Raw genomic sequence first — 25283 nt, forward strand, 5'->3', positions numbered from 1 at the left:
ACACTGCAAAACCAGCCTACGCGTTTCTAGACATTAGTACTTAGTCCGAAACGCGTAGGTGGCTTCCACAGTGTTGTACATGTCTAGTAGACCTCCATGCAAATCTTCTGAAGTTTTGGATGAAGTGATAAAGCGGCAAAAGCTCCGCCACTGGAGGTCACTGACATTGGTATCACTGGAAAGAATGGTGCCCCATTGTTGGTGTCAGTGGGAGGAATAGTGTCCCATCATTGGTGTCAGTGGGAGGAATAGTGTCCCATCATTGGTGTCAGTGGGGGGAATAGTGTCCCATCATTGGTATCAGTGGGAGGAATAGTGCCCCATCATTGGTATCAGTGTGAGGAATAGTGTCCCATCATTGGTGTCAGTGGGGGGAATAGTGTCCCATCATTGGTATCAGTGTGAGGAATAGTGTCCCATCATTGGTGTCAGCGGGAGGAATAGTGTCCCATCATTGGTGTCAGTGGGAGGAATAGTGTCCCATCATTGGTGTCAGCGGGAGGAATAGTGTCCCATCATTGGTGTCAGTGGGGGGAATAGTGTCCCATCATTGGTGTCAGCGGGAGGAATAGTGTCCCATCATTGGTATCAGTGTGAGGAATAGTGTCCCATCATTGGTGTCAGCGGGAGGAATAGTGTCCCATCATTGGTGTCAGTGGGAGGAATAGTGTCCCATCATTGGTGTCAGTGGGAGGAATAGTGCCCCATGAAGACTCCTCACTGGAGACCAACATCTACAGTCCAATCACAATCCCCCTCAGACCTGCTTACCCACAACACACTGGGCCTCCTAACAAACCTCCAAGCACCCAATTAGGGGGGTCACATTAATGGATACAGTGATCTGATTGGCTGCCATAGATCACAGCGCCTGTACTCTACCAGCACCGGGATTATGAAATAATCAGCAATCCGTTACGTAGAGTGTAAGCTCCTAGGCCCGGCCGGGGGAGGGGGGGATGGGATGAAGAAATGACAAACACAGATGGTAGAAAATAAATATTTAATGTCGGGAGACAAAGATACAAAAAATAAAATAATAGGAGATAAGCGAGGGGGCGGGGTTTAGGTTGTAGTGGGTCAGAGATAAGCGAGGGGGCGGGGTTTAGGTTGTAGTGGGTCAGAGATAAGCAAGGGGGCGGAGTTTAGGTAGTGGGTGGGTCAGAGATAAGCGAGGGGGCGGGGTTTAGGTAGTGGTGGGTCAGCGGCTGCCCGTGGCTCAGTGAGGCGACGTCTGACACAAGGAATGTAACAGCCAATCAGATGAGAGATTGTATTTGGCATGGAATATGAAGGGCTCGGCGGGTCCTGATGAGCGTCTGTCTTGTATGGAGGTCACAGTCTGGAATGGAATGACAATAAATAATACGGATTCTCTATAGTACACGCCCCCTTCCACCAGAGACCTCCCACACACAATGGCGGCTGCAGTTCGGATCGGATCACACTGCCAGCTCTTCTACACGCGGCTGCAGTTCGGATCGGATCACACTGCCAGCTCTTCTACACGCGGCTGCAGTTCTGATCGGATCACACTGACAGCTCTTCTACACACGGCTGCAGTTCGGATCGGATCACACTGCCAGCTCTTCTACACGCGGCTGCGGATCGGATCACACTGCCAGCTCTTCTACACGCGGCTGCAGTTGGGATCGGATCACACTGCCAGCTCTTCTACACGTGGCTGCAGTTCTGATCGGATCACACTGCCAGCTCTTCTACACGCGGCTGCAGTTCGGATCGGATCACACTGCCAGCTCTTCTACACGCGGCTGCGGATCGGATCACACTGCCAGCTCTTCTACACGCGGCTGCAGTTCGGATCGGATCACACTGCCAGCTCTTCTACACGCGGCTGCAGTTGGGATCGGATCACACTGCCAGCTCTTCTACACGCGGCTGCAGTTGGGATCGGATCACACTGCCAGCTCTTCTACACACGGCTGCAGTTCGGATCGGATCACACTGCCAGCTCTTCTACACGCGGCTGCAGTTCGGATCGGATCACACTGCCAGCTCTTCTACACGCGGCTGCAGTTGGGATCGGATCACACTGCCAGCTCTTCTACACACGGCTGCAGTTCGGATCGGATCACACTGCCAGCTCTTCTACACACGGCTGCAGTTCGGATCGGATCACACTGCCAGCTCTTCTACACGCGGCTGCAGTTGGGATCGGATCACACTGCCAGCTCTTCTACACACGGCTGCAGTTCGGATCGGATCACACTGCCAGCTCTTCTACACGCGGCTGCAGTTCGGATCGGATCGATGTGTATATAGAAAGCTTCTATGTACTTCCAGCTTCATCACTGAAGTCTTTTCTCAAAGTGTTCTCTGATTGGATGAAGTGGAGAGCATGACCCCACCACCCCACCTCGTCCAATCGGAGGACACTTTGAATCCATTCAGAAAATGCAAAGCGTTCTCGGAATGGCGCCTGTGCCCAGCGGCCGACCTCCTGTGTTCAGAGTCCTGCTGGGTGTCACCTTTTGTGGCGCTCTGTCACTGCCAGCCCCCGTGGGGGGGGGGGGGGGTTGGATGAATTTGGGGAACATGGAGAAGAAGTAATGAGCCACTCTGGGCACTTGGATCCAGGGCCGGGATAAGGAGTGGGCAGAAGGGGGGGGGGGCAGCTGCCCTGGGCACTTGGATCCAGGGCCGGAATAAGGAGTGGGCAGAAGGGGGGCAGCTGCCCTGGGCACTTCGATCCAGGGCCGGAATAAGGAGTGGGCAGAAGGGGGGGGCAGCTGCCCTGGGCACTTGGATCCGGGGCCGGAATAAGGAGTGGGCAGAAGGGGGGGGGCAGCTGCCCTGGGCACTTGGATCCAGGGCCGGAATAAGGGGTGGGCAGAGGGGGGGGGGGCAGCTGCCCTGGGCACTTGGATCCAGGGCCGGAATAAGGAGTGGGCAGAAGGGGGGGGCAGCTGCCCTGGGCACTTGGATCCAGGGCCGGAATAAGGAGTGGGCAGAAGGGGGGCAGCTGCCCTGGGCACTTGGATCCAGGGCCGGAATAAGGAGTGGGCAGAGGGGGGGCAGCTGCCCTGGGCACTTGGATCCGGGGCCGGAATAAGGAGTGGGCAGAAGGGGGGGGGGCAGCTGCCCTGGGCACTTGGATCCAGGGCCGGAATAAGGAGTGGGCAGAGGGGGGGCAGCTGCCCTGGGCACTTGGTTCCAGGGCCGGAATAAGGAGTGGGCAGAAGGGGGGCAGCTGCCCTGGGCACTTGGATCCAGGGCCGGAATAAGGAGTGGGCAGAGGGGGGGCAGCTGCCCTGGGCACTTGGATCCGGGGCCGGAATAAGGAGTGGGCAGAAGGGGGGCAGCTGCCCTGGGCACTTGGATCCAGGGCCGGAATAAGGAGTGGGCAGAGGGGGGGCAGCTGCCCTGGGCACTTGGATCCGGGGCCGGAATAAGGAGTGGGCAGAAGGGGGGGGGCAGCTGCCCTGGGCACTTGGATCCAGGGCCGGAATAAGGAGTGGGCAGAGGGGGGGGCAGCTGCCCTGGGCACTTGGTTCCAGGGCCGGAATAAGGAGTGGGCAGAAGGGGGGCAGCTGCCCTGGGCACTTGGATCCAGGGCCGGAATAAGGAGTGGGCAGAGGGGGGGCAGCTGCCCTGGGCACTTGGATCCGGGGCCGGAATAAGGAGTGGGCAGAAGGGGGGGGGGGCAGCTGCCCTGGGCACTTGGATCCAGGGCCGGAATAAGGAGTGGGCAGAGGGGGGGCAGCTGCCCTGGGCACTTGGATCCGGGGCCGGAATAAGGAGTGGGCAGAAGGGGGGCAGCTGCCCTGGGCACTTGGATCCGGGGCCGGAATAAGGAGTGGGCAGAAAGGGGGCAGCTGCCCTGGGCACTTGGTTCAAGGGCCGGGATAAGGAGTGGGCAGGAGTACTTCCCACAATCCTCTGCTCCCACCTCTGAGGGGGCGATAGGTTGTTGGATTGGAGTGCCGCCACCATACACACCTCTTATTACTACAATGTGGAGAGAACCCCTTAATACAAGGTGCTTTCCAGGGGCCCAACACCCCTATACCTCCCCTTTCTGGGGGAATGCAGCCTATTCCCATAACACAAGGTGCTTTCCAGGGGCCCCCACCCCTATGGGCCCCTCCCTCACGGGAATGCAGCCAATTCCTACATTTAAGGGTGTTTTTCAGGGCCCGACACACCTATGCCCCCCCCCCCTTTTCTGAGGGAATGCAGCCCTCTTCTATACAACAAGATGCTTTCCAGGGGCCCCCCATCCCCAGGGGAAAATGGCCCATTCCTATAACACAAGGTGCTTTCCAGGGGCCCCCCATCGCTATGGGCCCCTCCCTCAGGGGAAAGCAGCCCATTCCCACATTAAAGGTGTTTTTCAGGGGCCCGACACCCCTATGCCCCCCTTTTCTGGAGGAATGCAGCCCATTTTTATAACACAAGGTTCTTTCCAGGGGTCCCCCATCCCCAAGGGCCCCGGGGGAATGTAGCTTTTCTCTTACCCTTTCCTCTGATACACCGTCAGTTCCTCCTGCAGCACCTGCGTCCTCTTCTGTAGAAGGTTCACCTGTCAGAGAAAGCATCGGTCAGGAAAGTACCGGAGGACATGTGACGGCGCGAGCCGCGACACGCACACCTGGAAGAGCCGAGTCAGCAGAGGGGCCCCTGTCACTCCTCATTTACCTGCAACTTCAGGGAGCCGATTGTCTCTTCTAATTCCTTTCTCAGGGCGGCCGGCAGCAGTCCTCTGATCTTCGCCTCGTATTCCTCCCGGACATGTGTGATCTGAGAATCAAACGCATGACGCAATCAGGGTGACGCAATGCGACCGCGGCGGAGAAATCCCACAAATCCAAAATAAATTATAATCAAACAAATTATCCGAATTCAAATAAAAAAATGGAAACATATAAATACAGCAAGGTATAAAAAGTGAGATAAGATAGAATAGAATACTAGAGAATGGAAGTGAAGTGATCTGAGGCGCCCTCCCCCGCCCTCCTTGCCCCGTTGCTTTCCAGTGTTTTTTGGGCTCATTAGGAAGCCTGAGAACCAATCCGGTGGTTGCAGTGGCTGGCCATAGAGATTAGAAGAGGAAAGATGGCCTCCATTCATCTCTATGACCTGGGAGGCCCGGAGAGACGTCACGACGCCACTTCTGGTTCATCAACATTATTTTTTTAAAGCATTAGATCAATGTTCTCTTTTTTGATCACTGTACAAGAGAGATGTGGGGTCTTCATATCAAGGGAGTGTGTTTTGTGTCAATAGGATAGACTAGGGGCCCGTTTATACCAATGGGAAAGACTAGGGGCCCGTTCATATCAATGGGAAAGACTAGGGGCCCGTTCATATCAATGGGAAAGACTAGGGGCCCGTTCATATCAATGGGAAAGACTAGGGGCCTGTTTATACAAATGGGATAGACTAGGGGCCCGTTCATACCAATGGGAAAGACTAGGGGCCCGTTCATATCAATGGGAAAGACTAGGGGCCTGTTTATACAAATGGGATAGACTAGGGGCCCGTTCATACCAATAGGAAAGACTAGGGGCCGTTCATACCAATGGGAAAGACTAGGGGCCCGTTCATACCAATAGGAAAGACTAGGGGCCGTTCATACCAATGGGAAAGACTAGGGGCCGTTCATACCAATGGGAAAGACTAGGGGCCCGTTCATACCAATGGGATAGACTAGGGGCCCCATTCATACCAATGGGATACACTAGGGGCCCGTTCATATCAATAGGATACACAAGGGGCCCATTCATATTAATGTGATATACTAGGGGCTCGATCATATCAATGGGATGCACTAGGGGCCGTTCATATCAATGGGATACACTAGGGGCCCATTCATACCAATGGGATACACTAGGGGCCCTTTCATACCAATGGGAAAGACTAGGGACCCGCTCATTCCAATGGGATACACTAGGGGCCGCTCATACCAATGGGATACACTAGGGACCCGCTCATTCCAATGGGATACACTAGGTGCCCGCTCATACCAATGGGAGAGACTAGGGGTCCGCTCATACCAATGGCATAGACTAGGGGCCCGCTCATACCAATGGGATACACTAGGGGCCCGCTCATAGCAATGGGATACACTAGGGGCCCGCTCATACCAATGGGAGAGACTAGGGGCCCGCTCATACCAATGGGATACACTAGGGGCCCGCTCATACCAATGGGAAAGACTAGGGGCCCGTTCATAGCAATAGGATAGGCTAGGGGCCTGTTCATATCAATGGGATACACTAGGGGCCCGCTCATAGCAATGGGATACACTAGGGGCCCGCTCATACCAATGGGATACACTAGGGGCCCGCTCATAGCAATGGGAGAGACTAGGGGTCCGCTCATGCAGGCCGGGCGCACCGCCAGCTGTATGGCGGAGGGGAATTCTCTGGATAACGGGAGGAAATAAAAAGCTGAGATCTCCTCGGGGGGGCGCAGAGGTACGCCGGCGGGCGTTTGTACGCAGGCCAGATGGAAGCGATCGGTTGGCCGCACGGTAATCCATACAGCGCCTATTTCTGGACGCACTTTTCATTGATGTCCGGGGCCCTGAAGATGGAAATGTATTTAACCTTTTCCTGCAGGAGGGGTCCACATCACCCCACAGGGTCCCCCCCCCCCAAATCTATAGGATATACCAGGAAGTGCCTGAACAAAGACCTTTATGGCAGGATCATCAGGTATTATGAGGGTGAAAGATTACATGGGGCGGCTCTCAGACGGCGTGCTATCCAACTCTGTATGATTGGGGGGCTCTCAGACATGGTGTGGTATCCAGCTCCTTTCCCTATTATTGGGGGGCTCCGAACACGGCACAGAACACGTCTCCTTTCCCTATTATTGGGGGGCTCTGAACACGGCACAGAATCTTTCCCTATTATTGGGGGGGCTCTGAACACGGCACAGAATCTTTCCCTATTATTGGGGGGCTCTGAACACGGCACAGAATCCTTCTCCTTTCTCTATTATTGGGGGGCTCTGAACACGGCACAGAATCCGTCTCCTCTCATTATTGGGGGCTCTGAACACGACACAGAATCCTTTTCCTTTCCCTATTATTGGGGGACTCTGAACACGGCACAGAATCCTTCTCCTCTCTCTATTATTGGGGGGCTCTGAACACGGCACAGAATCCTTCTCCTCTCCCTATTATTGGGGGGCTCTGAACACGGCACAGAATCCTTCTCCTTTCCTTATTATTGGGGGGCTCTGAACACGGCACAGAATCCTTCTCCTCTCCCTATTATTGGGGGGCTCTGAACACGGCACAGAATCCTTCTCCTTTCCTTATTATTGGGGGGCTCTGAACACGGCACAGAATCCGTCTCCTTTCCCTATTATTGGGGGGCTCTGAACACGGCACAGAATCCGTCTCCTTTCTCTATTATTGGGGGGCACTGAACACAGCACAGAATCCGTCTCCTCTCATTATTGGGGGGCTCTGAACACGGCACAGAATCCGTCTCCTTTCCCTATTATTGGGGGGCTCTGAACACAGCACAGAATCCGTCTCCTTTCCCTATTATTGGGGGGCTCTGAACACGGCACAGAATCCGTCTCCTTTCCCTATTATTGGGGGGCTCTGAACACGGCACAGAATCCGTCTCCTTTCCTTATTATTGGGGGGCTCTGAACACGGCACAGAATCCGTCTCCTCTCATTATTGGGGGGCTCTGAACACGACACAGAATCCTTCTCCTTTCCTTATTATTGGGGGGCTCTGAACACGGCACAGAATCCGTCTCCTTTCCCTATTATTGGGGGGGGGGGCTCTGAACACGACACAGAATCCGTCTCCTTTCCCTATTATTGGGGGGCTCTGAACACGGCACAGAATCTTTCCCTATTATTGGGGGGCTCTGAACACGGCACAGAATCCTTCTCCTTTCCCTATTATTGGGGGGCTCTGAACACGGCACAGAATCCGTCTCCTTTCCCTATTATTGGGGGGCTCTGAACACGGCACAGAATCCGTCTCCTTTCTCTATTATTGGGGGGCTCTGAACACGGCACAGAATCCTTCTCCTTTCCCTATTATTGGGGGGCTCTGAACACGGCACAGAATCTTTCCCTATTATTGGGGGGCTCTGAACACGGCACAGAATCCGTCTCCATTCCCTATTATTGGGGGGCTTTGAACACGGCACAGAATTCGTCTCCTCTCATTATTGGGGGGCTCTGAACACGGCACAGAATCCGTCTCCATTCCCTATTATTGGGGGGCTCTGAACACAGCACAGAATTCGTCTCCTTTCCCTATTATTGGGGGGCTTTGAACACGGCACAGAATTCGTCTCCTTTCCTTATTATTGGGGGGCTCCAAACACGGCACAGAATCCTTCTCCTCTCCCTATTATTGGGGGGCTCTGAACACGGCACAGAATCTTTCCCTATTATTGGGGGGCTCTGAACACGGCACAGAATCTTTCCCTATTATTGGGGGGCTCTGAACACGGCACAGAATCTTTCCTTATTATTGGGGGGCTCTGACGCACAGCGGAAGACCAGTCCTTTCCCTATGGTCGGGGGAGGGGGGGGCTCTCGGACGCGGTGCAGAATCCAGCCCCGGTAATTACAGGTATGACGGCGAATAACGAGTCTGTGGAACGGGGTGTTTGATGTTCGGTGACAGAGGTGTCATTGTAGCGGCTTATCTCTGGACGCCAGAATAAATCGCAGAGGCTCCCATCTTTGTTAATCCGCCTGTGCCGCCGCCGGAGCGGGAAATGCGTTGGTTGCCTGCGGGCGATTTGCAGGCACAATAATTACCAACAACGGAAAACACGCTCTGCGCCTCTCCCCGGGCCAATCCTTTCTTCATCGGTCTTAATGAGAAATATACAGAATATTCACCTTCAGTGTGTCGGCTCTAAACCAGGAGCAGAGAGACGACGGCGCAGAAAAGAGACCGCTGAGCGTGACACACGGTGAGAGATTGTGTCACGTCATACGTCACCCATCACAATATTCCTGTATGACGGCTCTAAACCAGGAGAAGAGAGACGACGGCGCAGAAAAGAGACCGCTGAGCGTGACACACGGTGAGAGATCGTGTCACGTCATACGTCACCCATCACAATATTCCAGTATGACGGCTCTAAACCAGGAGAAGAGAGACGACGCCGCAGAAAAGAGACCGCTGAGCGTGACACACGGTGAGAGATCGTGTCACGTCATACGTCACCCATCACAATATTCCTGTATGACGGCTCTAAACCAGGAGAAGAGAGACGACGCCGCAGAAAAGAGACCGCTGAGCGTGACACACGGTGAGAGATCGTGTCACGTCATACGTCACCCATCACAATATTCCAGTATGACGGCTCTAAACCAGGAGAAGAGAGACGACGCCGCAGAAAAGAGACCGCTGAGCGTGACACACGGTGAGAGATCGTGTCACTTCATACGTCACCCATCACAATATTCCAGTATGACGGCTCTAAACCATGAGAAGAGAGACGACGCCGCAGAAAAGAGACCGCTGAGCGTGACACACGGTGAGAGATCGTGTCACGTTATACGTCACCCATCACAATATTCCAGTATGACGGCTCTAAACCAGGAGAAGAGAGACGACGCCGCAGAAAAGAGACCGCTGAGCGTGACACACGGTGAGAGATCGTGTCACTTCATACGTCACCCATCACAATATTCCAGTATGACGGCTCTAAACCATGAGAAGAGAGACGACGCCGCAGAAAAGAGACCGCTGAGCGTGACACACGGTGAGAGATCGTGTCACGTTATACGTCACCCATCACAATATTCCAGTATGACATAAAACTCTGCAACTGGATACAAATAGGGAACAGCTGAAGATCATACAAACCTTCAAATTGAAGATTATTGGTGGGGAGGTCACAAGACAGAGAATGTTGTCACATCATACTAAGACCAGTCCAAGACCAAACTAAGACCAGTCCAAAGGCCAAAATAAGACCAGTCCAAGGGCAAACTAAGACCAGTCCAAGGCCAAACTAAGACCAGTCCAAGGCCAAACTAAGACCAGTCCAAGGCCAAACTAAGACCAGTCCAAGACAAAACCAAGGCCAAACCAGTCCAAGACAAAACCAAGGCCAAACCAGTCCAAGACAAAACCAAAGCCAGACCAAGTCCAGACCAGTCCAAGACAAGGCCAGACCAGACCAGTCCGAGACAAGACCAAGGCCAGACCAGTCCAAGGCCAGACCAGTGCAAGAGCAGTCAAAGACCAGACCAGTCCAAGACGAATGCCAGACCAGTTCAAGATCAGACCAAGACCAGACCAGTCCAAGACAAGACCAAGGTCAGACAAGACCAAGTCCAGACCAAGACCAGACCAGTCCAAGACAAGACCAAGTCCAGACCAAGACCAGACCAGTCCAAGGCCAGACCAGTCCATAAGCAGGCTAGACCAGTCCAAGAGCAGGCCAGACCAGTCCTAGAGCAGGCCAGACCAGTCCTAGAGCAGGCCAGACCAGTCCTAGAGCAGGCCAGACCAGTCCTAGAGCAGGCCAGACCAGTCCTAGAGCAGGCCAGACCAGTCCAAGAGCAGGCCAGACCAGTCCAAGAGCAGGCCAGACCAGTAAAAGAGCAGGCCAGACCAGTCCAAGAGCAGGCCAGACCAGTAAAAGAGCAGGCCAGACCAGTAAAAGAGCAGGCCAGACCAGTAAAAGAGCAGGCCAGACCAGTCCAAGAGCAGACCAGACCAGTCCAAGAGCAGGCCAGACCAGTCCAAGAGCAGGCCAGACCAGTCCAAGAGCAGGCCAGACCAGTCCAAGAGCAGGCCAGACAAGTAAAAGAGCAGGCCAGACCAGTCCAAAAGCAGACCAAGGCCAGTCCAAGAGCAGACCAAGGTCAGACTAGACCAGGGCCAGTCTAGTCCAAGACAAGACCAAGGCCAGACCAGTCCAAGGCCAGTCCAAGACCAAACCAAGGTCAGACCAGTCCCAAATTGGGAGAAGTGATATAGGCAGCTTGTGAGTAAAAAGATAACTAAAGTGGAGGAAGAATCAGATGGAGATCCCACCACTGTTCCATCATTTTCTAAGATGTCTTCCAGACAGACAAAAGTGCAAATAAAGGAACCACGTCTTCTGAAGGAAGGAACACTGCCAAATACAGGGAAGGAACCCATTACCTCATTTATCCTACCGGACACCCTTGTAGACTATGTGTGTCCACTTCCCTCATAAAGAGCCATCCTCTGGTATTATGGGAACTCTGACCCTCTTCTCTACGTTCTGATCTGCTCAGCTATGAGGCAAGGGGGGGGGGGGGGGGGGACCATACAGCTCCTCATTGTTTAAATGTATCTGACTGTTAGATGCACAAGGACAGGAGGTTATAAATGAAGCCATAAAAGTTATTGGAGTTGTCTGAAGGTTCTCGTTTATGCAGATCACAATATATGATGTCATAGTGGTCAGTCACCTACAATATATGATGTCATAGTGGTCAGTCCCCTACAATATATGACGTCATAGTGGTCAGTCACCTGCAATATATGATGTCATAGTGGTCAGTCACCTACGATATATGACGTCATAGTGGTCAGTCACCTACAATATATGATGTCATAGTAGTCCAGTCACCTACAATATATGACGTCATAGTGGTCAGTCACCTACAATATATGATGTCATAGTGGTCAGTCATCTACAACATATGATGTCATAGTGGTCAGTCACCTACAATATATGATGTCATAGTGGTCAGTCACCTACAATATCTGATGTCATAGTGGTCAGTCACCTACAATATATGACGTCATAGTGGTCAGTCCCCTACAATATATGACGTCATAGTGGTCAGTCACCTGCAATATATGATGTCATAGTGGTCAGTCACCTACGATATATGACGTCATAGTGGTCAGTCACCTACAATATATGATGTCATAGTAGTCCAGTCACCTACAATATATGACGTCATAGTGGTCAGTCACCTACAATATATGATGTCATAGTGGTCAGTCATCTACAACATATGATGTCATAGTGGTCAGTCACCTACAATATATGATGTCATAGTGGTCAGTCACCTACAATATCTGATGTCATAGTGGTCAGTCACCTACAATATATGACGTCATAGTGGTCAGTCCCCTACAATATATGACGTCATAGTGGTCAGTCACCTGCAATATATGATGTCATAGTGGTCAGTCACCTACGATATATGACGTCATAGTGGTCAGTCACCTACAATATATGATGTCATAGTAGTCCAGTCACCTACAATATATGACGTCATAGTGGTCAGTCACCTACAATATATGATGTCATAGTGGTCAGTCATCTACAACATATGATGTCATAGTGGTCAGTCACCTACAATATATGATGTCATAGTGGTCAGTCACCTACAATATCTGATGTCATAGTGGTCAGTCACCTACAATATATGACGTCATAGTGGTCAGTCACCTACAATATATGACGTCATAGTGGTCAGTCACCTACAATATATGATGTCATAGTAGTCCAGTCACCTACAATATATGACATCATAGTGGTCAGTCACCTACAATATATGATGTCATAGTGGTCAGTCATCTACAACATATGATGTCATAGTGGTCAGTCACCTACAATATATGACGTCATAGTGGTCAGTCACCTACAATATATGACGTCATAGTGGTCAGTCACCTACAATATATGATGTCATATTGGTCAGTCACCTACAATATATGACGTCATAGTGGTCAGTCACCTACAATATATGACATCATAGTGGTCAGTCACCTACAATATATGATGTCATAGTGGTCAGTCATCTACAACATATGATGTCATAGTGGTCAGTCACCTACAATATATGATGTCATAGTGGTCAGTCACCTGCCATATATGACGTCATAGTGGTCAGTCACCTACAATATATGACGTCATAGTGGTCAGTCCCCTACAATATATGACGTCATAGTGGTCAGTCACCTACAATATATGATGTCATATTGGTCAGTCACCTACAATATATGACGTCATAGTGGTCAGTCACCTACAATATATGACGTCATAGTGGTCAGTCACCTACAATATATGACGTCATAGTAGTCCAGTCACCTACAATATATGACGTCATAGTGGTCAGTCACCTACAATATATGATGTCATAATAGTCCAGTCACCTACAATATATGATGTCATAGTGGTCAGTCACCTGCCATATATGATGTCATAGTAGTCCAGTCACCTACAATATATGACATCATAGTGGTCAGTCACCTACAATATATGATGTCATAGTGGTCAGTCACCTACAATATATGATGTCATAGTGGTCAGTCACCTACAATATATGATGTCATAGTGGTCAGTCACCTACAATATATGATGTCATAGTGGTCAGTCACCTACAATATATGATGTCATAGTGGTCAGTCACCTACAATATATGATGTCATAGTGGTCAGTCACCAGAAATATATGACGTCATAGTGGTCAGTCACCTACAATATATGATGTCATAGTGGTCAGTCACCTACAATATATGATGTCATAGTGGTCAGTCACCTACAATATATGATGTCATAGTGGTCAGTCCCCTACAATATATGACGTCATAGTGGTCAGTCACCTACAATATATGATGTCATAGTGGTCAGTCACCTGCAATATATGACATCATAGTGGTCAGTCACCTACAATATATGATGTCATAGTGGTCAGTCACCTGCAATATATGACATCATAGTGGTCAGTCACCTACAATATATGATGTCATAGTGGTCAGTCACCTGCAATATATGACATCATAGTGGTCAGTCATCTACAATATGTGACATCATAGTGGTCAGTCACCTGCAATATATGACATCATAGTGGTCAGTCACCTACAATATATGATGTCATAGTGGTCAGTCACCTGCAATATATGATGTCATAGTGGTCAGTCACCTACAATATATGATGTCATAGTGGTCAGTCACCTGCAATATATGACATCATAGTGGTCAGTCACCTACAATATATGATGTCATAGTGGTCAGTCACCTGCAATATATGACATCATAGTGGTCAGTCATCTACAATATGTGACATCATAGTGGTCAGTCACCTGCAATATATGACATCATAGTGGTCAGTCATCTACAATATGTGACATCATAGTGGTCAGTCACCTGCAATATATGATGTCATAGTGGTCAGTCACCTACAATATATGATGTCATAGTGGTCAGTCACCTGCAATATATGATGTCATAGTGGTCAGTCACCTACAATATATGACGTCATAGTGGTCACTCACCTGCAATATATGATGTCATAGTGGTCAGTCACCTACAACTGATCTGAGGAAGCTGCTCAAATCCATTTCCATGCAAGCAATTACTGAGGTTATCGGAGTTCCTCTTTAACAGAAAGAAGCCGCCATCATTCCAGCTCCTCTGTGACCCTGGAATGTATTAGGATTCTATCTGCTGTATTCTGAGAAGCCTCTGCAGGGAGGTACTCGGAGCCTCTCACCTCTCCTCCTTGTGGACAGCAAAGGCTCTCTTGCCGGCTCCTCTCGGTGCTGCTGGCAGGGTCAGCGGCAGGTCAGGTTTTCCTTCCCTTAAACAGGATATCATTTCAAAGCAGCTGAAAGTGCTGACGACACGCAATGTGCGGAGCCGCGAGACTCCCAGACACCGACCTTCAAAGGACACGCGGGTGTCAGCAGGTCCCCGAGGTGTCATGATGTGTGCAGGACCAAAACATTTGTTTCATTTCCATACATTATTTAAATCATTTCATTTAGTTAGTTTGATTAATTTTCGGGATCTTAGTTTTGTTTATTCGATTAGAATTTTTCAAATTCGGTTGAATTTAATTAAATTCCACCGAAATTCAGAAAATTAGAATCAAATTCAAATCTTTTTCTATTCAAGATTTGAATTTCGGAAAACTTATATATTTGTTTTATTCTATTGTTTTTTCTATTTCATTCTATTCTTTTCTATTCTAATCTATATAAATTCAAATTTATTCTATTCGATATTCGAATTTTAGAAGACGGGTATATTATTTCTATTTTATTATATTGTTTTTTTTTTTCTATTCCATTCTATTCTTTTATTTTCTATTCTATTTAAATTCAAATTTTGGGGTTTATAGGATCAGATATCATTCCCACCTGGATGGGAGCGGATTATATGATCGCATATCATTCTTCCCTGGAGGGGAGGGGTTTATAAGATTAGATATCATTCCCCCTGGATGGGAGGGGTTTATAGGATCAGATATTCTTCCCTGGGGGAGGGGTTTATAGGATCAGATATCTTTCCCCCCTGGATGGGAGGGGTTTATAGGATCAGATATAATTCATCCCTGGAGGGGAGGGGTTTATAGGATCAGATATCATTCCCCCTAGAGGGGAGGGGTTTATAAGATTAGATATCTTTCCCCCTCGAGGGGAGGGGTTTATAGGATCAGATATTCTTCCCTGGGGGAGGGGTTTATAGGATCAAATATCATTCCCCCTGGAGGGGAGGGGTTTATATGATCAGGAAACATTCTTCCCTGGAGGGGAGGGGTTTATAGGATCAGATATCTTTCCCCCCTGGATGGGAGGGGTTTATAGGATCAGATATTCTTCCCTGGGGGAGGGGTTTATAGGATCAGAAAAAATTCTTCCCTGGAGGGGAGGGGTTTATAGGATCAAATATCATTCCCCTGGATGGGAGGGGTTTATAGGATCAGATATTCTTCCCTGGGGGAGGGGTTTATAGGATCAGATATCTTTCCCCCTGGAGGGGAGGGGTTTATAGGATCAGATATTCTTCCCTGGGGGAGGGGTTTATCGGATCAAATATCATTCCCCCTGGAGGGGAGGGGTTTATACGATCAGAAAACATTCTTCCCTTGATGGGAGGGGTTTATAGGATCAGATATCATTCCCTGGGGGAGGGGTTTATAGGATCAGAAAACATTCTTCCCTGGATGGGAGGGGTTTATAGGATCAGATATTCTTCCCTGGGGGAGGGGTTTATAGGATCAAATATCATTCCCCCTGGAGGGGAGGGGTTTTCTATTACATTTCTTGCAATAGGAATAAAAGTGACCCATTTTTATTTTTTTGTGTAAAAATTAATAAAATAAATAAGAAAAAAAATAAAATGTTTTACAGCACCCCGTCCCAACGAGCTTGCGCGCAGAAGCGAACGCATACGTGAGCGGCGCCCGCATATGAAAACGGTGTTCAAATCACACATGTGAGGTATCACCGCGATCGTTAGAGCGAGAGCAATAATTCTAGCCCTAGACCTCCTCTGTAACTCAAAACATGCAACCTGTAGAATTTTTTTAAACGTCACCTATGGAAATTTTTAAGGGTAAAAGTTTAACGCCATTCCACGAGCGGGCGCAATTTTGAAGCGTGACATGTTGGGTATCATTTTACTTGGCGTAACATCATCTTTCACAATAAAAAAAAAAAATTGGGCTAACTTTACTGTTGTCTTATTGTTTAATTCAAAAAAGTAAATTTTTTCCAAAAAAGTGCGCTTGTAAGACCGCTGCGCGAATACGGTGTGACAAAAAGTATTGCAACGACCGCCATTTTATTCTCTAGTGTGTTAGAAAAAAATATATATATATATAATGTTTGGGGGTTTTAAGTCATTTTCGAGCAAAAAAAACAGTTTTAATCTTGTAAACACCAAATCTGAAGGTCCTTAAGTGGTTAAAGAAACTATTAGATAATCACCTGGATGACCCCAACATACAGGGATATACAATGCAATACTGACATCCAATCACACACATGGGGGGGGGGGGGGGACCTACCTGCTGCTGCATCTCCAGGTCCTTCTCATGCCGCCGTTTCTCGGATTGGCGGAGTTGAGCGCAGGAATTCTCCAATTCACCTTTCAGCAGCTGCAAGAGAGAAGAGAAGGGATATCAGAGGATTGCCGGGAGTCCCAATATCAGATTCCAGATCAATGATAGAAGCAGAAAATCTACACAGCGATCATCTGAAGACTCCTCCCACTCACACCCGAAAAAAAAACTTTCCAAAACTTTATTGATACTGTCTAAAGCAAACTGTAGCTTTGGATAGAGCGGGGGAGGGTTGGTGCTTCTATATTAGATAAAGTGGGTGGGAATTGATCATCTTACAATTATTGTATTGTTGTCTGTGACTTCCTGTCCCGGTGACAACTGCACCATTCATTTCTTGTACAAGTGTCACCGGGACAGGAAGTGAGGAAGAATCTCTCTGATGGGGTTAGGAAGAAAAACATCTCCATCTAAAATGAAAGAACATTTTTTTTTCTTCCTGCCAACTACAAGAGGCTGCTCAGGACAGGGTAAGATGGTACAGGGGAAGGTACAAGGATAGGATGCAGTGGATAGAATAGGATATGGTAGGACAGACAGGATATGATGCTACAAAGGATAACGCAAGCCACAGCAAGATAGGATAAGGTAGGAAGACAGGATAGGACAATATAGGCTAAGGCAGGCCTGAGAAGGACAGGACAAGGCAGGATAGGAAGGATGGGATAGGACAAGGCAGGATAGGAAGGATGGGATAGGACAAGGCAGGATAAGAAGGATAGGATAGGACAAGGCAGGATAGGAAGGATGGGATAGGACAAGGCAGGATAGGAAGGATGGGATAGGACAGGGCAGGATAGGAAAGATGGGATAGGACAGGGCAGGATAGGAAGGATGGGATAGGACAGGGCAGGATAGGAAGGATGGGATAGGACAGGGCAGGATAGGAAGGATGGGATAGGACAGGGCAGGATAGGAAGGATAGGATAGGACAAGGCAGGATAGGAAGGATAGGATAGGACAAGGCAGGATAGGAAGGATGGGATAGGACAAGGCAGGATAAGAAGGATAGGATAGGACAAGGCAGGATAGGAAGGATAGGATAGGACAAGGCAGGATAGGAAGGATAGAATAGGACAAGGCAGGATAGGAAGGATGGGATAGGACAGGGCAGGATAGGAAAGATGGGATAGGACAGGGCAGGATAGGAAGGATGGGATAGGAGAAGGCAGGATAGGAAGGATGGGATAGGACAGGGCAGGATAGGAAGGATGGGATAGGACAAGGCAGGATAGGAAGGATGGGATAGGACAAGGCAGGATAGGAAGGATAGGATAGGACAAGGCAGGATAGGAAGGATAGGATAGGACAAGGCAGGATAGGAAGGATAGGATAGGACAAGGCAGGATAGGAAGGATGGGATAGGACAGGGCAGGATAGGAAAGATGTGATAGGACAGGGCAGGATAGGAAGGATGGGATAGGACAGAGCAGGATAGGAAGGATGGGATAGGACAGGGCAGGATAGGAAGGATGGGATAGGACAGGGCAGGATAGGAAGGATAGGATAGGACAAGGCAGGATAGGAAGGATAGGATAGGACAAGGCAGGATAGGAAGGATAGGATAGGACAAGGCAGGATAGGAAGGATGGGATAGGACAGGGCAGGATAGGAAAGATGGGATAGGACAGGGCAGGATAGGAAGGATGGGATAGGAGAAGGCAGGATAGGAAGGATGGGATAGGACAGGGCAGGATAGGAAGGATGGGATAGGACAGGGTGGGATAGTAAGGATGGGATAGGAAGAGATAGGATAGGACAGGGCAGGATAGGAAGAGATAGGATAGGACAGGGCAGGATAGGAAGGATGGGATAGGACAGGGCAGGATAGGAAGGATGGGATAGTACAGGGCAGGATAGGAAAGGACAGGGCAGGATAGGAAGGATGGGATAGGACAGGGCAGGATAGGAAAGATGGGATAGGACAGGGCAGGATAGGAAGGATGGGATAGGAGAAGGCAGGATAGGAAGGATGGGATAGGACAGGGCAGGATAGGAAGGATGGGATAGGACAAGGCAGGATAGGAAGGATGGGATAGGACAAGGCAGGATAGGAAGGATAGGATAGGACAAGGCAGGATAGGAAGGATAGGATAGGACAAGGCAGGATAGGAAGGATAGGATAGGACAAGGCAGGATAGGAAGGATGGGATAGGACAGGGCAGGATAGGAAAGATGGGATAGGACAGGGCAGGATAGGAAGGATGGGATAGGAGAAGGCAGGATAGGAAGGATGGGATAGGACAGGGCAGGATAGGAAGGATGGGATAGGACAGGGTGGGATAGTAAGGATGGGATAGGAGAAGGCAGGATAGGAAGAGATAGGATAGGACAGGGCAGGATAGGAAGAGATAGGATAGGACAGGGCAGGATAGGAAGGATGGGATAGGACAGGGCAGGATAGGAAGGATGGGATAGGACAAGGCAGGATAGGAAGGATGGGATAGGACAAGGCAGGATAGGAAGGATGGGATAGGACAGGGCAGGATAGGAAGGATGGGATAGGACAGGGCAGAATAGGAAAAGAAAGGATAGTGCAGGGCAGGATAGGAAGAATAGGATAGGACAGGGCAGGATAGGACAGGGCAGGAGAGGATAGGAAGGATAGGATAGGACAGGGCAGGATAGGAAGGATGCGATAGGACAGGGCAGGATAGGAAGGATGGGATAGGACAGGGCAGGATAGGAAAAGAAAGGATAGTACAGGGCAGGATAGGAAGAATAGGATAGGACAGGGCAGGATAGGAAGAATAGGATAGGACAGGGCAGGATAGGAAGGATAGGACAAGGCAGGAGAGGATAGGAAGGATAGGATAGGACAGGGCAGGGCAGGATAGGACAGGGCAGGATAAGGAGGATGGGATAGGACAAGGCACAAACAAATAGTAATAAATAAATAAGGCAGGATAGAAAGGGGTGGGATAGGACAGGGCAGGAGAGGAAGGATGGGATAGTACAGGGCAGGAGAGGAAGGATGGGATAGGACAGGGCACCCAGAGACTGCGCCACGGTCTAGGGGGGAGCACCTCGCACTTTCCTGTCTCTGACCTCTACACCCAGAGACTGCGCCACGGTCTAGGGGGGAGCACCTCGCACTTTCCTGTCTCTGACCTCTACACCCAGAGACTGCGCCACGGTCTAGGGGGGAGCACCTCGCACTTTCCTGTCTCTGACCTCTACACCCAGAGACTGCGCCACGGTCTAGGGGGGAGCACCTCGCACTTTCCTGTCTCTGACCTCTACACCCAGAGACTGCGCCACGGTCTAGGGGGGAGCACCTCGTACTTTCCTGTCTCTGGCCTCTACACCCAGAGACTGCGCCACGGTCTAGGGGGGAGCACCTCGTACTTTCCTGTCTCTGGCCTCTACACCCAGAGACTGCGCCACGGTCTAGGGGGGAGCACCTCGTACTTTCCTGTCTCTGACCTCTACACCCAGAGACTGCGCCACGGTCTAGGGGGGAGCACCTCGTACTTTCCTGTCTCTGGCCTCTACACCCAGAGACTGTGCCACGGTCTAGGGGGGAGCACCTCGCACTTTCCTGTCTCTGACCTCTACACCCAGAGACTGCGCCACGGTCTAGGGGGGAGCACCTCGCACTTTCCTGTCTCTGACCTCTACACCCAGAGACTGCGCCACGGTCTAGGGGGGAGCACCTCGCACTTTCCTGTCTCTGACCTCTACACCCAGAGACTGCGCCACGGTCTAGGGGGGAGCACCTCGCACTTTCCTGTCTCTGACCTCTACACCCAGAGACTGCGCCACGGTCTAGGGGGGAGCACCTCGTACTTTCCTGTCTCTGACCTCTACACCCAGAGACTGCGCCACGGTCTAGGGGGGAGCACCTCGTACTTTCCTGTCTCTGGCCTCTACACCCAGAGACTGCGCCACGGTCTAGGGGGGAGCACCTCGTACTTTCCTGTCTCTGACCTCTACACCCAGAGACTGCGCCACGGTCTAGGGGGGAGCACCTCGTACTTTCCTGTCTCTGACCTCTACACCCAGAGACTGTGCCACGGTCTAGGGGGGAGCACCTCGTACTTTCCTGTCTCTGACCTCTACACCCAGAGACTGCGCCACGGTCTAGGGGGGAGCACCTCGTACTTTCCTGTCTCTGACCTCTACACCCAGAGACTGCGCCACGGTCTAGGGGGGAGCACCTCGCACTTTCCTGTCTCTGGCCTCTACACCCAGAGACTGCGCCACGGTCTAGGGGGGAGCACCTCGTACTTTCCTGTCTCTGACCTCTACACCCAGAGACTGCACCACGGTCTAGGGGGGAGCACCTCGTACTTTCCTGTCTCTGACCTCTACACCCAGAGACTGCGCCACGGTCTAGGGGGGAGCACCTCGTACTTTCCTGTCTCTGACCTCTACACCCAGAGACTGCGCCACGGTCTAGGGGGGAGCACCTCGTACTTTCCTGTCTCTGACCTCTACACCCAGAGACTGCACCACGGTCTAGGGGGGAGCACCTCGTACTTTCCTGTCTGCCATGGAGGACTCCAGATAACGACATTCACAGCACACATCTCACGGCTCCACCAATCACTCTCCATCATCTTCATCAGTAAAATAACATGGACCCTGATTATTGAGCGGCTCCGATTCCCGTCCTAATGACCCTTTTCATCATGGAAATGAAGTGTAAAGTGCGGCGACGCCGAGGGGGGAGGGGGGAGGGGGGGAGCCGCCAAGAAAACAGGTCCAGCCATAGGACTTACCCCAGGGAGATATACAGAAGAGAAAACTTCCTAATATAATAATAGTGTGTGACTGGGGGGGGGGGACATTAGAGTGTAAGCTCCTCTGTACAGAGACTGATGTGACTGGGGGGGGGGGGAGGGGACATTAGAGTGTAAGCTCCTCTGTACAGAGACTGATGTGACTGGGGGGGGGGGGAGGGGACATTAGAGTGTAAGCTCCTCTGTACAGAGACTGATGTGACTGTGGGGGGAGGGGGCATTAGAGTGTAAGCTCCTCTGTACAGAGACTGATGTGACTGTGGGGGGAGGGGACATTAGAGTGTAAGCTCCTCTGTACAGAGACTGATGTGACTGTGGGGGGGGGGGGGCATTAGAGTGTAAGCTCCTCTGTACAGAGACTGATGTGATGTGGGGGGGGGGGGACATTAGAGTGTAAGCTCCTCTGTACAGAGACTGATGTGACTGTGGGGGGGAGAGGACATTAGAGTGTAAGCTCCTCTGTACAGAGACTGATGGGGTTGTGGGGGGAGGGGACATTAGAGTGTAAGCTCCTCTGTACAGAGACTGATGTGATGTGGGGGGGAGGGGACATTAGAGTGTAAGCTCCTCTGTACAGAGACTGATGTGATGTGGGGGGGGGGGGACATTAGAGTGTAAGCTCCTCTGTACAGAGACTGATGTGACTGTGGGGGGGAGGGGACATTAGAGTGTAAGCTCGTCTGTACAGAGACTGATGTGATGTGTGGGGGGAGGGGACATTAGAGTGTAAGCTCCTCTGTACAGAGACTGATGTGACTGTGGGGGGGGAGGGGACATTAGAGTGTAAGCTCCTCTGTACAGAGACTGATGTGTGGGGGGGAGGGGACATTAGAGTGTAAGCTCCTCTGGTATAGAGACTGATGTGACTGTGGGGGGAGGGGACATTAGAGTGTAAGCTCCTCTGTACAGAGACTGATGTGATGTGGGGGAGGGGACATTAGAGTGTAAGCTCCTCTGTACAGAGACTGATGTGACTGTGGGGGGAGGGGACATTAGAGTGTAAGCTCCTCTGTACAGAGACTGATGTGATGTGGGGGGGGGGAGGGGACATTAGAGTGTAAGCTCCTCTGTACAGAGACTGATGTGATGTGGGGGGGAGGGGACATTAGAGTGTAAGCTCCTCTGTACAGAGACTGATGTGATGTGGGGGGAGGGGACATTGGAGTGTAAGCTCCTCTGTACAGAGACTGATGTGACTGGGGGGGGGAGGGGACATTAGAGTGTAAGCTCCTCTGGTATAGAGACTGATGTGACTGTGGGGGGAGGGGACATTAGAGTGTAAGCTCCTCTGTACAGAGACTGATGTGATGTGGGGGAGGGGACATTAGAGTGTAAGCTCCTCTGTACAGAGACTGATGTGACTGTGGGGGGGAGGGGACATTAGAGTGTAAGCTCCTCTGTACAGAGACTGATGTGATGTGGGGGAGGGGACATTAGAGTGTAAGCTCCTCTGTACAGAGACTGATGTGACTGTGGGGGGAGGGGACATTAGAGTGTAAGCTCCTCTGTACAGAGACTGATGTTATGTGATGTGGGGGGGAGGGGACATTAGAGTGTAAGCTCCTCTGGTACAGAGACTGATGTGACTGTGGGGGGGGGGGGCATTAGAGTGTAAGCTCCTCTGTACAGAGACTGATGTGATGTGGGGGGAGGGGACATTAGAGTGTAAGCTCCTCTGTACAGAGACTGATGTGACTGTGGGGGGGGAGGGGACATTAGAGTGTAAGCTCCTCTGTACAGAGACTGATGTGATGTGGGGGGGGGGGAGGGGACATTAGAGTGTAAGCTCCTCTGTACAGAGACTGATGTGATGTGGGGGGGAGGGGACATTAGAGTGTAAGCTCCTCTGTACAGAGACTGATGTGATGTGGGGGGAGGGGACATTGGAGTGTAAGCTCCTCTGTACAGAGACTGATGTGACTGGGGGGGGGAGGGGACATTAGAGTGTAAGCTCCTCTGGTATAGAGACTGATGTGACTGTGGGGGGAGGGGACATTAGAGTGTAAGCTCCTCTGTACAGAGACTGATGTGATGTGGGGGAGGGGACATTAGAGTGTAAGCTCCTCTGTACAGAGACTGATGTGACTGTGGGGGGGAGGGGACATTAGAGTGTAAGCTCCTCTGTACAGAGACTGATGTTATGTGATGTGGGGGGGAGGGGACATTAGAGTGTAAGCTCCTCTGGTACAGAGACTGATGTGACTGTGGGGGGGGGGGCATTAGAGTGTAAGCTCCTCTGTACAGAGACTGATGTGACTGTGAGGGGGGGGGACATTAGAGTGTAAGCTCCTCTGTACAGAGACTGATGTGACTGTGGGAGGAGGGGACATTAGAGTGTAAGCTCCTCTGTACAGAGACTGATGTGACTGTGAGGGGGGGGGGGGACATTAGAGTGTAAGCTCCTCTGTACAGAGACTGATGTGACTGTGGGGGGAGGGGACATTAGAGTGTAAGCTCCTCTGTACAGAGACTGATATGACTGTGAGGGGGGGGGGACATTAGAGTGTAAGCTCCTCTGTACAGAGACTGATGTGACTGTGGGGGAGGGGACATTAGGGTGTAAGCTCCTTTGTACATAGACTGATGTGACTGTGGGGGGAGGGGACATTAGAGTGTAAGCTCCTCTGTACAGAGACTGATATGACTGTGAGGGGGGGGGGCATTAGAGTGTAAGCTCCTCTGTACAGAGACTGATGTGACTGTGGGGGGAGGGGACATTAGAGTGTAAGCTCCTCTGTACAGAGACTGATATGACTGTGGGGGAGGGGACATTAGAGTGTAAGCTCCTCTGGTACAGAGACTGATGTGATGTGGGGGGGAGGGGACATTAGAGTGTAAGCTCCTCTGTACAGAGACTGATGTGATGTGTGGGGGGAGGGGACATTAGAGTGTAAGCTCCTCTGTACAGAGACTGATGTGATGTGGGGGGGAGGGGACATTAGAGTGTAAGCTCCTCTGTACAGAGACTGATATGACTGTGAGGGGGGGGGGGACATTAGAGTGTAAGCTCCTCTGTACAGAGACTGATGTGACTGTGGGGGAGGGGACATTAGGGTGTAAGCTCCTTTGTACATAGACTGATGTGACTGTGGGGGGAGGGGACATTAGAGTGTAAGCTCCTCTGTACAGAGACTGATATGACTGTGAGGGGGGGGGGCATTAGAGTGTAAGCTCCTCTGTACAGAGACTGATGTGACTGTGGGGGGAGGGGACATTAGAGTGTAAGCTCCTCTGTACAGAGACTGATATGACTGTGGGGGAGGGGACATTAGAGTGTAAGCTCCTCTGGTACAGAGACTGATGTGACTGGCGCAGAGTTCTCTGTACAGCGCTGCGGTATATGTTGGTGCTCAATACATACAATGTAGATGATACCCACATAAGGGGTCACACAGGCGGGTGGGGCGGCACACAAATGGGTGTTCCCTTCAGGAGGAGAACGCAGGGGACGCAGCGACGGGCTGCCATTATGTTTCACTCCCAGCCCTCCTTCCCCACAATGTGCGGCGATCTGGTTTTAAAGCGATCCATATGCCGGTTTGCAGACATATGGCAACATTCCTTTCTGGTGGGAATTTTGTGTTTCTTCTAAACTTGTTGTTGCAACACACCATCGATATCCCAGAAACGGCCTTTGATGTCAGGAGAGGGAGCCGCGTTCAGATAGAGGGATGAAATAACTGGGGGGGGGGGGAATAGGTCATGTTTTCCCTCTCCGGATTAAAGACAA

General features: G+C 50.7%; 1 protein-coding gene across 1 annotated transcript in view; it reads right to left on the reverse strand.

Moving 5' to 3' along the window:
* Nucleotides 1-1116: 1116 nt before the first annotated feature.
* CEP112 (centrosomal protein 112) overlaps nucleotides 1117-25283 on the reverse strand; it is a 148861-nt gene continuing 124694 nt past the window's right edge. The window contains exons 14-17 of the mRNA XM_040331451.1: nucleotides 16755-16844; nucleotides 4660-4761; nucleotides 4479-4543; nucleotides 1117-1342 (exon numbers count right to left, since the gene is read on the reverse strand). Of these exons, the coding sequence (XP_040187385.1) occupies nucleotides 1336-1342; nucleotides 4479-4543; nucleotides 4660-4761; nucleotides 16755-16844 (264 nt within the window). The 3' untranslated portion in view covers nucleotides 1117-1335. The remainder of the gene's footprint in view (nucleotides 1343-4478; nucleotides 4544-4659; nucleotides 4762-16754; nucleotides 16845-25283) is intronic.

The sequence above is a fragment of the Rana temporaria genome, chromosome 12, assembly GCF_905171775.1.
Source record: "Rana temporaria chromosome 12, aRanTem1.1, whole genome shotgun sequence".
NCBI lineage: Eukaryota > Metazoa > Chordata > Amphibia > Anura > Ranidae > Rana > Rana temporaria.